The sequence below is a fragment of the Notolepis coatsorum genome (assembly GCF_963971535.1).
Source record: "Notolepis coatsorum genome assembly, chromosome: 19".
NCBI lineage: Eukaryota > Metazoa > Chordata > Actinopteri > Aulopiformes > Paralepididae > Notolepis > Notolepis coatsorum.
In genome coordinates this window covers 64,066,642-64,079,466 of record NC_140183.1, presented here as the reverse complement: position 1 = coordinate 64,079,466, position 12,825 = coordinate 64,066,642, and the positions used below count along the sequence as shown (strand labels likewise).

The window sequence follows — 12,825 nt, the reverse complement described above, 5'->3', positions numbered from 1 at the left end:
GCAGCTTCTCTTGGTGGCCTGGTCTTGTGGTGGATATAGCACTACTGTATTATGTACCCTTAATTGTTCAAATATTGGAAAGACTTGTTCCTGATTCAAATAAATAAAATGTTTTTGTGCGATTGTTTTTATTGTTTCTGTAAAGTTACCCTGTAATGATATGTTATGTCCCGCCCCCCCTCCCAGTGGTGGTCACCCCTACCTGACTGGTCTAGCGGTGGCAGGTGGAGCGTACTACCTGGGCTTGGAGGGGGCCATCATCGGACCCATCCTGCTGTGTATCCTGGTGGTCGCGGCCAACATCTACAGTGCCATGCTGATGAGCCCCAGCTCTACTGTGCCCACACCTGTCCAGGCCAACTGGCCCACCACCCCCAGCAGGTGAGTGCAGTATGTAGACACACACAGACCACCTGGCCCCCAGCAGGTGAGTGCAGTATGTAGACGCACACAGACCACCTGGCCCCCAGCAGGTGAGTGCAGTATGTAGACACACACAGACCCCCTGGCCCCCAGCAGGTGAGTGCAGTATGTAGACACACACAGACCACCTGGCCCCCAGCAGGTGAGTGCAGTATGTAGACACACACAGACCCCCTGGCCCCCAGCAGGTGAGTGCAGTATGTAGACACACACAGACCACCTGGCCCCCAGCAGGTGAGTGCAGTATGTAGACACACACAGACCACCTGGCCCCCAGCAGGTGAGTGCAGTATGTAGACACACACAGACCACCTGGCCCCCAGCAGGTGAGTGCAGTATGTAGACACACACAGACCCCCTGGCCCCCAGCAGGTGAGTGCAGTATGTAGACGCACACAGACCACCTGGCCCCCAGCAGGTGAGTGCAGTATGTAGACACACACAGACCACCTGGCCCCCAGCAGGTGAGTGCAGTATGTAGACACACACAGACCCCCTGGCCCCCAGCAGGTGAGTGCAGTATGTAGACACACACAGACCCCCTGGCCCCCAGCAGGTGAGTGCAGTATGTAGACACACACAGACCACCTGGCCCCCAGCAGGTGAGTGCAGTATGTAGACACACACAGACCCCCTGGCCCCCAGCAGGTGAGTGCAGTATGTAGACCAGTGATGTGACGATTCATCGATTTGCATCGGTGCGCCGGCATACACGTTCACGATGCAAGTGCACCGGTGGAATAAGTCCGCGTCGGCAAAATGTCAGGCTGAACTCGCGATGCATCTTGTTGTAGCGTCTTTGCATCGGTCAAAAACCGATGCATTGATATAATTTCCTCTCATCCACTTATCAGCAGTGCACTGTGACTGCACACACACACACACAGCAGATACTATTGCTTTGCTACTACATAAGGCGAGAGCCGCGTCACAGTTATCAACAAACAGTGGAAGTCGAGGAGACATGAATAGAATTGCTCAACATGCTAACGCTAGTAGCCTCTGGCTAACGCCAGTTAGCCGTTCAGCTAACGCTAAACTAGTGTCTAACTAAAGTGACTCTGCAACACAGTAACATTAGTGAGGAGGGGGGGGGGGTATATTGAAGACGCTTGACAACAGGGGTTCAAAGATAACTTCACATTTATTGGTTATTCATTTCTTAATTATATCGCTTCATGCAATCCATCCAGGCTAGCCGGCTGCCTCCGTGTTGTTGACATAATGCTACGGTCGCATCCTAGTGACCTAGTCTAGTGTGTGACATCATCAACTGTCGACGGCCGCTCAAGTTCAAGTTCTTTAATAGTTGTCATACAGAAGTACAGAATACTTTCATACAAAATGCTTCTTACTGTTACGCTCCAGAGACTGTGCTAGACAAGATAGTATCAAATAACATAATAACATAATATAGCATGAATTTAGAAGAAGAAAATGAGGTCACAGTGTTCGGTATAGACATATGTACAATGTTCTGAGTTACCATATAATATACAATACACAATACTATGCAGTGTACTAATGTACAGTATTATCTAGTGCAAAGCAGAAATGGGATGAGGTACAATTTTAGGTACAATTTACAGTAAGGTGTACGAGTTGTAGTGCAATCCTTCATCCATAAATATAAAGTGTGGGGAGTGGGTGCTACAGTGTGTTTGTTTAAAGTGGGTGTGTGCTATAAGTGTGTGGAGTGGGTGCTACAGTGTGTTTGTTTAAAGTGAGTGTGTGCGTGTGGATGTGTGTGCTATGTGCGTTTGGTGGTTGTTGTTGTGTAGTGTTCATTCATTGTTCGTTTAGCAGCCTGATGGCCTGGGGATAGAAGCTTCTTCTGAGTCTTTCTGTGCTCGCCTTGAGACTCCTGTATCGCTTGCCTGACCGCAGCAGTTCAAAGAGGCAGTTGTTCGGGTGACTGGAGTCTTTAATGATTCTCTTAGCCTTGCCCTTGCAACGCTTGTAGTAAATGTTCTGGAGGGTGGGGAGCCCCCCTCCAATTGTGCGTTCGGCTGAACGTGTCACTCTTTGTAGTCTGCTTTGGTCTTGTGCAGTGCTATTCCCAAACCAGGAGGTGATGTTGCCGGTCAAGATGCTCTCTATTGTACATGAGTAGAAGTTCTTAAGGATCTTCTGGCTGACTTGGAACTTCCTTAGGCGCCTGAGGAAGTAGAGGCGTTGTCGTGCCTTCTTCACAACACTGTTAATGTGTGTGGTCCATGTCAAGTCCTCGGATATGTAGGCTCCGAGGTACTTAAAGCTGTTGACTCTCTCAACCGGTGCCCCGTCGATGCTGAGGGGGCTGTAGTCCTTGACCCCCGACCTCCTGAAGTCCACAATCATCTCCTTTGTTTTGCTGACGTTCAGGGAGAGGCTGTTTTCCTGGCACCATCCCGCCAGGACCTTGACCTCTTCCAGGTAGGCCCTCTCGTCGTTGGCAGAGATCAGGCCCACCACCACTGTGTCGTCAGCAAATTTGACGATTGTATTGCTACTCCGCTGAGCCACACAGTCGTGTGTGTACAGGGAGTAGAGGAGGGGACTCAGAACACAGCCCTGGGGGGCCCCTATGTTGAGGGTGATGGATGAGGAGGTGCAGTTGCCTGCTCTCACCACCTGGGGTCTGCCAGTCAGGAAGTCCAAGACCCACTGGCAGAGGTCATAGCCCAAGCCCAGGTCCCTGAGCTTGGCTATGAGTATGGAGGGGACTATGGTATTGAATGCCGAGCTGTAGTCGATGAATAGCATTCTCACATAGTTCCCCTGCCTCTTGTCCAGGTGTGATGCTGCTGTGTGCAGCACATGGGATATGGCGTCCTCCGTGGACCTGTTGGGGCGGTATGCAAATTGCAGGAGGTCCATGTTGATGGGGAGGGAGGAGCAGATGTAGCCCTTTACTAGCTTCTCGAAGCACTTCATGGCTATGGAGGTGAGAGCTACAGGGCGGTAGTCGTTGAGGCAAGCAGGCTTGGATTTTTTGGGTACAGGGATAATAGTGGACTTCTTCAGGCAGGTGGGGATGACAGCCTGTTCTAAGGACAGGTTAAATATGTCAGTGAATACTGGGGCCAGTTGGTCGGCACAGACTTTTAGGACGCGGCCGGGGATGCCGTCTGGACCTGCTGCCTTCCTGATATTCACTTTTTTAAAGGTCCGCCTCACCTCATGCTCTGTTACCCTGAACACTGCGCCTCCATCAGCAGCCGACCCCCCCCCCCCATCAGACGGGGAGGGTCTCTCTCTCTCTCTCTCTCTCTCTCTCTCTCTCTCTCTCACTCTCACTCTCACTCTCACTCTCACTCTCACTCTCACTCTCACTCTCACTCTCACTCTCACTCTCACTCTCACTCTCTCTCACTGTCAAAAGACAGTTTATGCAAAAGTCTTCTTAGGCACCCAAGAGTTTTTAATTATATAAATTGTCTTACAGTAGATTATTTTATTTTTAATAATAATATAAGCTGCATAAGGAATACAACCAAATCCTCTGTCATACCATAAAATTGTATTATTTATTATTATTATTATTTTGCATCGTGTTGAATCGCATCGTATCACCCCGAATCGCATTATGTTGAATCGAATCGTATCGTATCTCAACAGGGGGTGAATCATATCGCATCGCCCGGTGCTTCAAATGTATCGTTAATGTATCGTATCGTTGGCACCGTATCGAGATGCACATCGCATCGGCCTCAGTGAGGAGATGCACATCCCTAATGTAGACACACACAGACCACCTGGCCCCTGGCCCCCAGCAGGTGAGTGCAGTATGTAGACACACACAGACCCCCTGGCCCCCAGCAGGTGAGTGCAGTATGTAGACACACACAGACCCCCTGGCCCCCAGCAGGTGAGTGCAGTATGTAGACACACAGACACCCTGGCCCCCAGCAGGTGAGTGCAGTCTGTAGACACACACAGACCACCTGGCCCCCAGCAGGTGAGTGCAGTATGTAGACACACACAGACCACCTGGCCCCCAGCAGGTGAGTGCAGTATGTAGACACACACAGACCACCTGGCCCCCAGCAGGTGAGTGCAGTATGTAGACACACACAGACCACCTGGCCCCTGGCCCCCAGCAGGTGAGTGCAGTATGTAGACGCACACAGACCCCCTGGCCCCCAGCAGGTGAGTGCAGTATGTAGACACACACAGACCCCCTGGCCCCCAGCAGGTGAGTGCAGTATGTAGACACACACAGACCCCCTGGCCCCCAGCAGGTGAGTGCAGTATGTAGACACACAGACACCCTGGCCCCCAGCAGGTGAGTGCAGTCTGTAGACACACACAGACCACCTGGCCCCCAGCAGGTGAGTGCAGTATGTAGACACACACAGACCACCTGGCCCCCAGCAGGTGAGTGCAGTATGTAGACACACACAGACCACCTGGCCCCCAGCAGGTGAGTGCAGTATGTAGACACACACAGACCACCTGGCCCCCAGCAGGTGAGTGCAGTATGTAGACACACACAGACCACCTGGCCCCTGGCCCCCAGCAGGTGAGTGCAGTATGTAGACACACACAGACCACCTGGCCCCTGGCCCCCAGCAGGTGAGTGCAGTATGTAGTAGACACACACAGACCACCTGGCCCCCAGCAGGTGAGTGCAGTATGTAGTAGACACACACAGACCCCCTGGCCCCCAGCAGGTGAGTGCAGTATGTAGACACACACAGACCACCTGGCCCCCAGCAGGTGAGTGCAGTATGTAGACACACACAGACCACCTGGCCCCCAGCAGGTGAGTGCAGTATGTAGACACACACAGACCACCTGGCCCCCAGCAGGTGAGTGCAGTATGTAGACACACACAGACCACCTGGCCCCTGGCCCCCAGCAGGTGAGTGCAGTATGTAGACACACAGACACATAGAGAGTCGAGAGTTATTTTTAAAGTGCATTTACACAGCCGTGTTAATGTACAGTTCCCCCACCCCGCCTACCCAACCCCCACCCCACCTACCCAACCTCCTCCTACAGTTTCTTCCCCCTCAAATGTATATACTCTCTTTTTTAGACTACTGTATTTGTAGATCTGTTATGTCATAACTGTCTAGATGTAGCAGTACTGTCTATCTGTATGTCGTGTGTGTCATATATGTTATGATGAATTGAAAATGGGGGACCCTGATGTAAACGAGACGAAAGTCTTTCTCTGGTCTGCATCCCCTTAACAATTGTGTGTATTGAGCCGTACTGTATTGTACCTATTCTGCAATCTGTTAATACAATTTCAATCAATTCAATCAATCAATCACAACACATTCATTACATGTATCGAAAACAATGTTGACAAAGGAGTTCTCCTGTCTCTCTCTCTCTCTCATGTTCTCCTGTCTCTCTCTCTCATGTTCTCCTCTCTCTCTCATGTTCTCCTGTATGTCTCTCTCTCATGTTCTCCTGTATGTCTCTCTCTCTCTCTCATGTTCTCCTGTATGTCTCTCTCTCTCTCTCATGTTCTCCTGTATGTCTCTCTCTCTCATGTTCTCCTGTATGTCTCTCTCTCATGTTCTCCTGTATGTCGCTCTCTCTCTCTCATGTTCTCCTGTATGGCTCTCTCTCTCATGTTATCCTGTGTCTCTCTCTCATGTTATCCTGTATGTCTCTCTCTCACAGGATGTTCGCGGACTCTACTCCTTCTGTCCTCAAGAGGACCAGTGATTGAGACTGAGGGGGGGGGGTCTCCATGGCCTGCCTTGCTGGCTGCCCAACGGCTGATTTCCCCAGCTGATTTCCTCTGTGAAGCACCTTCCTTCATACCGGCCCCCTCTGCAGGGCTGGCCAGACCATGAGGTGGCTGTGTAACCAGAGTGGGTCTGGCACCACGCCGACTTGCCTAGCGTTTGCCAGAGTCTGCTCTCCAGCAACGAGACGCAAAGCTGCTCTGGCCAGACGGACAAAACCAGAGAGAGCGTGCAATCAGTTCCATGACACGCAGGACCAAGGGCTATATTGGGCTTTACAGTTGTTGTTTTTCGGAACGGCTTAATTAATCATATCTGCTTTCAGATTTCGGTGCCTCTACTAATGTTTTGATGTTAGCAAACGACCATGTTTATTGTGTTTGCCCGCCTGGTTTGGTGGTGAGCAGTAGAACCACTGGGATTTGAAGAGGATATGTTTTTTGCTATAGTGCCCCTCATGTCTAACCTGCGCACCCTGCCTGACTGTATAAACATCCTGGTTGTTGTAGTGCAGTATCTGTGCTCCTCTACTGGAGGCTCCAGTTTGCTATATCGTGCAAAAAAAAACTCTACTTTCTCGCGAGTCTTCAAACCTTACGAGACCTAGTTAACAAAGGGCGGTCTCTTCCTCGGTCTTAGCGTAAATACGCCCGATTCATCTCGATTGTGGAACTGTTTTCAATTCAAATGCCTCCACTCCATAGCTTTCATGGACCAGGCTTTGCCTCTTTTTTTTTCTTCTTTTATATATGGACGGTTGAAAACGGTTTAATTATAATTATCGATGTTTATTATGGTTACATGCTTTTGACGTGTGGCGGCGCCGTCATATCCTGCGATCCCTGTTGCTATGGAGATACAGTCAAGATGGTGAAAATGGCTCTGGCATTGTGGGTGAAAACAGGGCAGGGGTCAAAGGTGGTAAACCCAACCCTAAGGGCCGGTCCACCCTGCTTACCTGCGTTTATTTTCTAGCGTGAGACGTGAGGTGCTCTGCAGGACAGATGGTGGAAATGCTCTGTTGATGACCCATGTGTATAATCACATGATGTGTCAGCGAGGCAGCCATTGGGTAACCCGTGTGGACCACGGGTGACCCTTGACCTTTTTAGCCCCACCCACAAATGCCAGCGTAATTCCTACTCGTCAGGAAATTATTAGTTTTCACCTTTAACTTTTGCATTTGTTCCAACATATCGTCTGCGTGTGTCACAGACCCGTAGATGAGCACTTCCCTCGTATTCTCAGAGGCTCGCTTGACACAGTTTGGTGTGACAAGCTCTTTTCGTTCAAACACACCGGTAGGTCCCCATTCCCTCGTCACGCGAGTAAATCCCACTACATAACACGCCTGCGAGCCTCACTTCCCTCATATTTTTCTTTATTTACTCACGAGCTACAAAAGTGATGGTCAGCTGAAGCACTTTCCAGAGCTGACAACACGAAGCTGTTTACATTGCTTGAAGCTTTAATAGACACTCTGTACAGATGATTCATCCATAAGTAAACACACGTTCATCTTAAATGGCTACTGCGTTAGCTACATGTGTGTGTTTGTGTGGGAGTGCGTGACATATCCTGGGCTGGGAGGTCTGTGGTTTGGTAGTTATTTCACCGTGTCACTAATATAACCCTTACTCTGTGATGTACCATTCCTGTGTTTTTTTTTTACTGAAAGCTAATAAAACACTTGACCATTTGAACAGTTAACGTCGTCCCTTGAGTGTTTCGCCCACGATGAATCTGCTTTTCAACCCAAGGATGTTTTTATAACTGGCCTCGGCTCCACTCTGAAGAGCTGGATATCGCTTAACCCCTGACCTTCACCCCCCAGACAGAGCTGGATATCACTACCCCTGACCTTCACCCCCCAGACAGAGCTGGATATCACTACCCCTGACCTCCACCCCCCAGACAGAGAGCTGGATATCACTACCCCTGACCTCCACCCCCCAGACAGAGAGCTGGATATCACTACCCCTGACCTCCACCCCCCAGACAGAGAGCTGGATATCACTACCCCTGACCTCCACCCCCCAGACAGAGCTGGGTATCACTACCCCTGACCTCCACCCCCCAGACAGAGAGCTGGGTATCACTACCCCTGACCTCCACCCCCCAGACAGAGAGCTGGATATCACTACCCCTGACCTCCACCCCCCAGACAGAGCTGGGTATCACTACCCCTGACCTCCACCCCCCAGACAGAGAGCTGGATATCACTACCCCTGACCTCCACCCCCCAGACAGAGAGCTGGATATCACTACCCCTGACCTCCACCCCCCAGACAGAGAGCTGGATATCACTACCCCTGACCTCCACCCCCCAGACAGAGAGCTGGGTATCACTACCCCTGACCTCCACCCCCCAGACAGAGAGCTGGATATCACTACCCCTGACCTCCACCCCCCCAGACTGACTCCTCCGTCATTGGCCCTCGACCGCTCATCGAGAGATGGGTGCTCCACCTCTCTGTTAACGAGCCCTCTTTACTAAAATGGATTACATCCCGTGCCAGTTTCTCTGATGATTTAGAAGGCGAGGATGAACGAGACACTCAGCCTGGGGAGTCGCGTACATTTTTTAGATTATTTTTTTTGTCTTTTTATCGCTTTATTGCTACTGGGCAGTCCAGCAGAGAGAGACAGAGGAGGAATGGGAGACAGAGTGGGGGGAAGACATTCGGCAAATAACTACGGGTTCGGGAGTCGAACCTGGGTCGGCCGTGGTTCGCCACTGGGGCGCCCCGTTCTTTTTTTTTATTTAACCAGAACAGGCTCGTTGAGATTAAATGTGAGTGTCCAGGGTTGTACAAAGACAACAAAGAACAATTATTGTAAATGGCTGCATTTTATATAGCGCTTGTTCCTCACATTTTTACCCATTCACTCAGTCACACATTCACACACCGACGTCGGAGGCAACCAGGTCGGGAGCAGTTAGGGGTTAAGTGGCTTGCTCAAGGACACTTCAACACGCTGCCCGGGTGGAGCGGGAATCGAACAGGGAACCTCCGGACTACCAGACGACTGCTCTACTTCCCAAACCACTGTTGCCAAAATGTATTTAGTCTGTGTTTATTTGTTTTGATTACTCGCATGCATTTTGGTAATTACCACCTGGGTGTGGTGTCACTTTATTTTACCTGGTCACCTGTACAGCGGAGCGGAGGAACAGAGGGCTATTTTCTGTTGACAGTTATCTATGTTATCAGTCGTTATTACATGGCGTTTTAACATTTGCCAAAATGCTTGATTGTGATTGGTCAATAGCGCTCGGTTGCCCCTGCGGTCAATTATTTCTCGATAATTGACCGCTGTCATGGGCAACACGCAATAATGACCGCTGTTAGGGGCAACATAGCGCTATTGACCAATCACAATCAAGCATTTTGATCGCAGTCACGAAAGCTAAGCTCAGCATATGCACAGCTGCACTACATCAGTGCAATCAGACCACACACCTGCCGGCTGCCGGCGATGACAGAGGAGCCACAGAACAACTGCGTCTGCATTTGATCTCGTCTTGTCGATGGTGTAAAATGAATTGGGTATATTGTTAGTAAGTTAGCCATGTAATAAGCGGGATAATGTATACGATATGGCGCTAAACGATAAACAAAATACAGTAACAAACAATTATATTTAAATAAGAAAAGATAAAACAAACAATTGTGTTTAAATAAGAAAAGATAAAACTATGTATACGATATGTAAGGGATAATGTATAGCTACTTGGTCATTGTCGCAAAATAATTGACCGACACTGCGTTCTGGAACATCGAGGCGCAGCCGAGGTGTTCTTCACTAAACGCAGTGAATATTTAAATATAATTGTTTGTTACTGTATTTTGTTTAATCAATAAACGCATCTGGACGTCGCCATTGGTTTTCTTTTGAACGCGTCACAATTAGGAGTTTACTTAGCCTGCTCCTTTCCAAGAGCCGTTCAAAAGAACTTTGGTTTATCCGCAGAATAATCACTAGGATAATGATAGGATAAGATTTGGATCAGAACATAGCCACAGATACACGCCAAATACAATTGAAAGAATCTGATTTATCTGTTGTCTGATTCATCTTTGTATCAAGATAAGATATTCCTTTATTGATCCCCTTGGGGAAATATAGGCAGCAGCACAGAGGAGGGGAGGTACAGGTATGGGCAGGGTAATAGAAAGACAATAGATATAGGCAATACAAATGTATATAGGCAATACAAATTCTATCTGAATATAAACTATGAATAAAAGCAACCAGTATACACACATAGGTGCAGATGAGGGTCTTTATACCCACAGGAGTATCGCAACATCAGTGGCCTCCTCCACATATCTACTTCCTGATGCCTCTGTGGCCTCCACACGTCTACTCTCTGATGCCTCTGGCCTCCTCCACATGCCTACTTCCTGATGCCTCTGTGGCCTCCACGTGCCTACTCTCTGATGCCTCTGTGGCCTCCTCCACACGTCTACTCTCTGATGCCTCTGTGGCCTCCTCCACGTGTCTACTCTCTGATGCCTCTGGCCTCCTCCACGTGCCTACTCTCTGATGCCTCTGTGGCCTCCTCCACATGCCTACTCTCTGATGCCTCTGTGGCCTCCTCCACATGCCTACTCTCTGATGCCTCTGTGGCCTCCTCCACACGTCTACTCTCTGATGCCTCTGGCCTCCTCCACATGCCTACTCTCTGATGCCTCTGTGGCCTCCTCCACGTGCCTACTCTCTGATGCCTCTGGCCTCCTCCACATGCCTACTCTCTGATGCCTCTGGCCTCCTCCACGTGCCTACTCTCTGATGCCTCTGTGGCCTCCTCCACACGTCTACTCTCTGATGCCTCTGTGGCCTCCTCCACATGCCTACTCTCTGATGCCTCTGTGGCCTCCTCCACACGTCTACTCTCTGATGCCTCTGTGGCCTCCTCCACACGTCTACTCTCTGATGCCTCTGGCCTCCTCCACATGCCTACTCTCTGATGCCTCTGGCCTCCTCCACATGCCTACTCTCTGATGCCTCTGGCCTCCTCCACATGCCTACTCTCTGATGCCTCTGGCCTCCTCCACGTGCCTACTCTCTGATGCCTCTGGCCTCCTCCACATGCCTACTCTCTGATGCCTCTGTGGCCTCCTCCACGTGCCTACTCTCTGATGCCTCTGTGGCCTCCTCCACACGTCTACTCTCTGACGCCTCTGTGGCCTCCTCCACGTGCCTACTCTCTGATGCCTCTGGCCTCCTCCACATGCCTACTCTCTGATGCCTCTGTGGCCTCCTCCACATGCCTACTCTCTGATGCCTCTGTGGCCTCCTCCACATGCCTACTCTCTGATGCCTCTGGCCTCCTCCACACGTCTACTCTCTGACGCCTCTGTGGCCTCCTCCACATGCCTACTCTCTGATGCCTCTGGCCTCCTCCACATGCCTACTCTCTGATGCCTCTGGCCTCCTCCACATGCCTACTCTCTGATGCCTCTGGCCTCCTCCACATGCCTACTCTCTGATGCCTCTGTGGCCTCCTCCACATGCCTACTCTCTGATGCCTCTGTGGCCTCCTCCACGTGCCTACTCTCTGATGCCTCTGTGGCCTCCTCCACGTGCCTACTCTCTGATGCCTCTGTGGCCTCCTCCACGTGCCTACTCTCTGACGCCTCTGTGGCCTCCTCCACATGCCTACTCTCTGATGCCTCTGGCCTCCTCCACGTGCCTACTCTCTGACGCCTCTGTGGCCTCCTCCACATGCCTACTCTCTGATGCCTCTGGCCTCCTCCACGTGCCTACTCTCTGATGCCTCTGTGGCCTCCTCCACACGTCTACTCTCTGATGCCTCTGTGGCCTCCTCCACGTGCCTACTCTCTGATGCCTCTGTGGCCTCCTCCACGTGCCTACTCTCTGATGCCTCTGGCCTCCTCCACGTGCCTACTCTCTGATGCCTCTGTGGCCTCCTCCACATGCCTACTCTCTGATGCCTCTGGCCTCCTCCACATGCCTACTCTCTGATGCCTCTGGCCTCCTCCACGTGCCTACTCTCTGATGCCTCTGGCCTCCTCCACACGTCTACTCTCTGATGCCTCTGTGGCCTCCTCCACACGTCTACTCTCTGATGCCTCTGGCCTCCTCCACATGCCTACTCTCTGATGCCTCTGGCCTCCTCCACGTGCCTACTCTCTGATGCCTCTGTGGCCTCCTCCACGTGCCTACTCTCTGATGCCTCTGTGGCCTCCTCCACATGCCTACTCTCTGATGCCTCTGGCCTCCTCCACGTGCCTACTCTCTGATGCCTCTGGCCTCCTCCACATGCCTACTCTCTGATGCCTCTGGCCTCCTCCACACGTCTACTCTCTGATGCCTCTGGCCTCCTCCACACGTCTACTCTCTGATGCCTCTGGCCTCCTCCACATGCCTACTCTCTGATGCCTCTGGCCTCCTCCACGTGCCTACTCTCTGATGCCTCTGGCCTCCTCCACGTGCCTACTCTCTGATGCCTCTGTGGCCTCCTCCACGTGCCTACTCTCTGATGCCTCTGGCCTCCTCCACGTGCCTACTCTCTGATGCCTCTGGCCTCCTCCACGTGCCTACTCTCTGATGCCTCTGGCCTCCTCCACATGCCTACTCTCTGTGGCCTCCTCCACGTGCCTACTCTCTGATGCCTCTGTGGCCTCCTCCACGTGCCTACTCTCTGATGCCTCTGGCCTCCTCCACACGTCTACTCTCTGAT

General features: G+C 51.3%; 1 protein-coding gene across 2 annotated transcripts in view; it reads left to right on the top strand.

Annotated features, from left to right (window-relative positions):
* The window catches only part of tmem245 (transmembrane protein 245), a 56,433-nt gene extending 48,623 nt beyond the window's left edge, over positions 1-7,810 (top strand). For both annotated transcript variants that reach the window (XM_084336907.1, XM_084336906.1), the window contains 2 exons: positions 187-381; positions 6,046-7,810. In XM_084336907.1, coding sequence (XP_084193033.1) covers positions 187-381; positions 6,046-6,094 — 244 coding nt within the window. In that variant the 3' untranslated portion in view covers positions 6,095-7,810. The remainder of the gene's footprint in view (positions 1-186; positions 382-6,045) is intronic.
* The last annotated feature ends 5,015 nt before the right edge of the window (positions 7,811-12,825 follow it).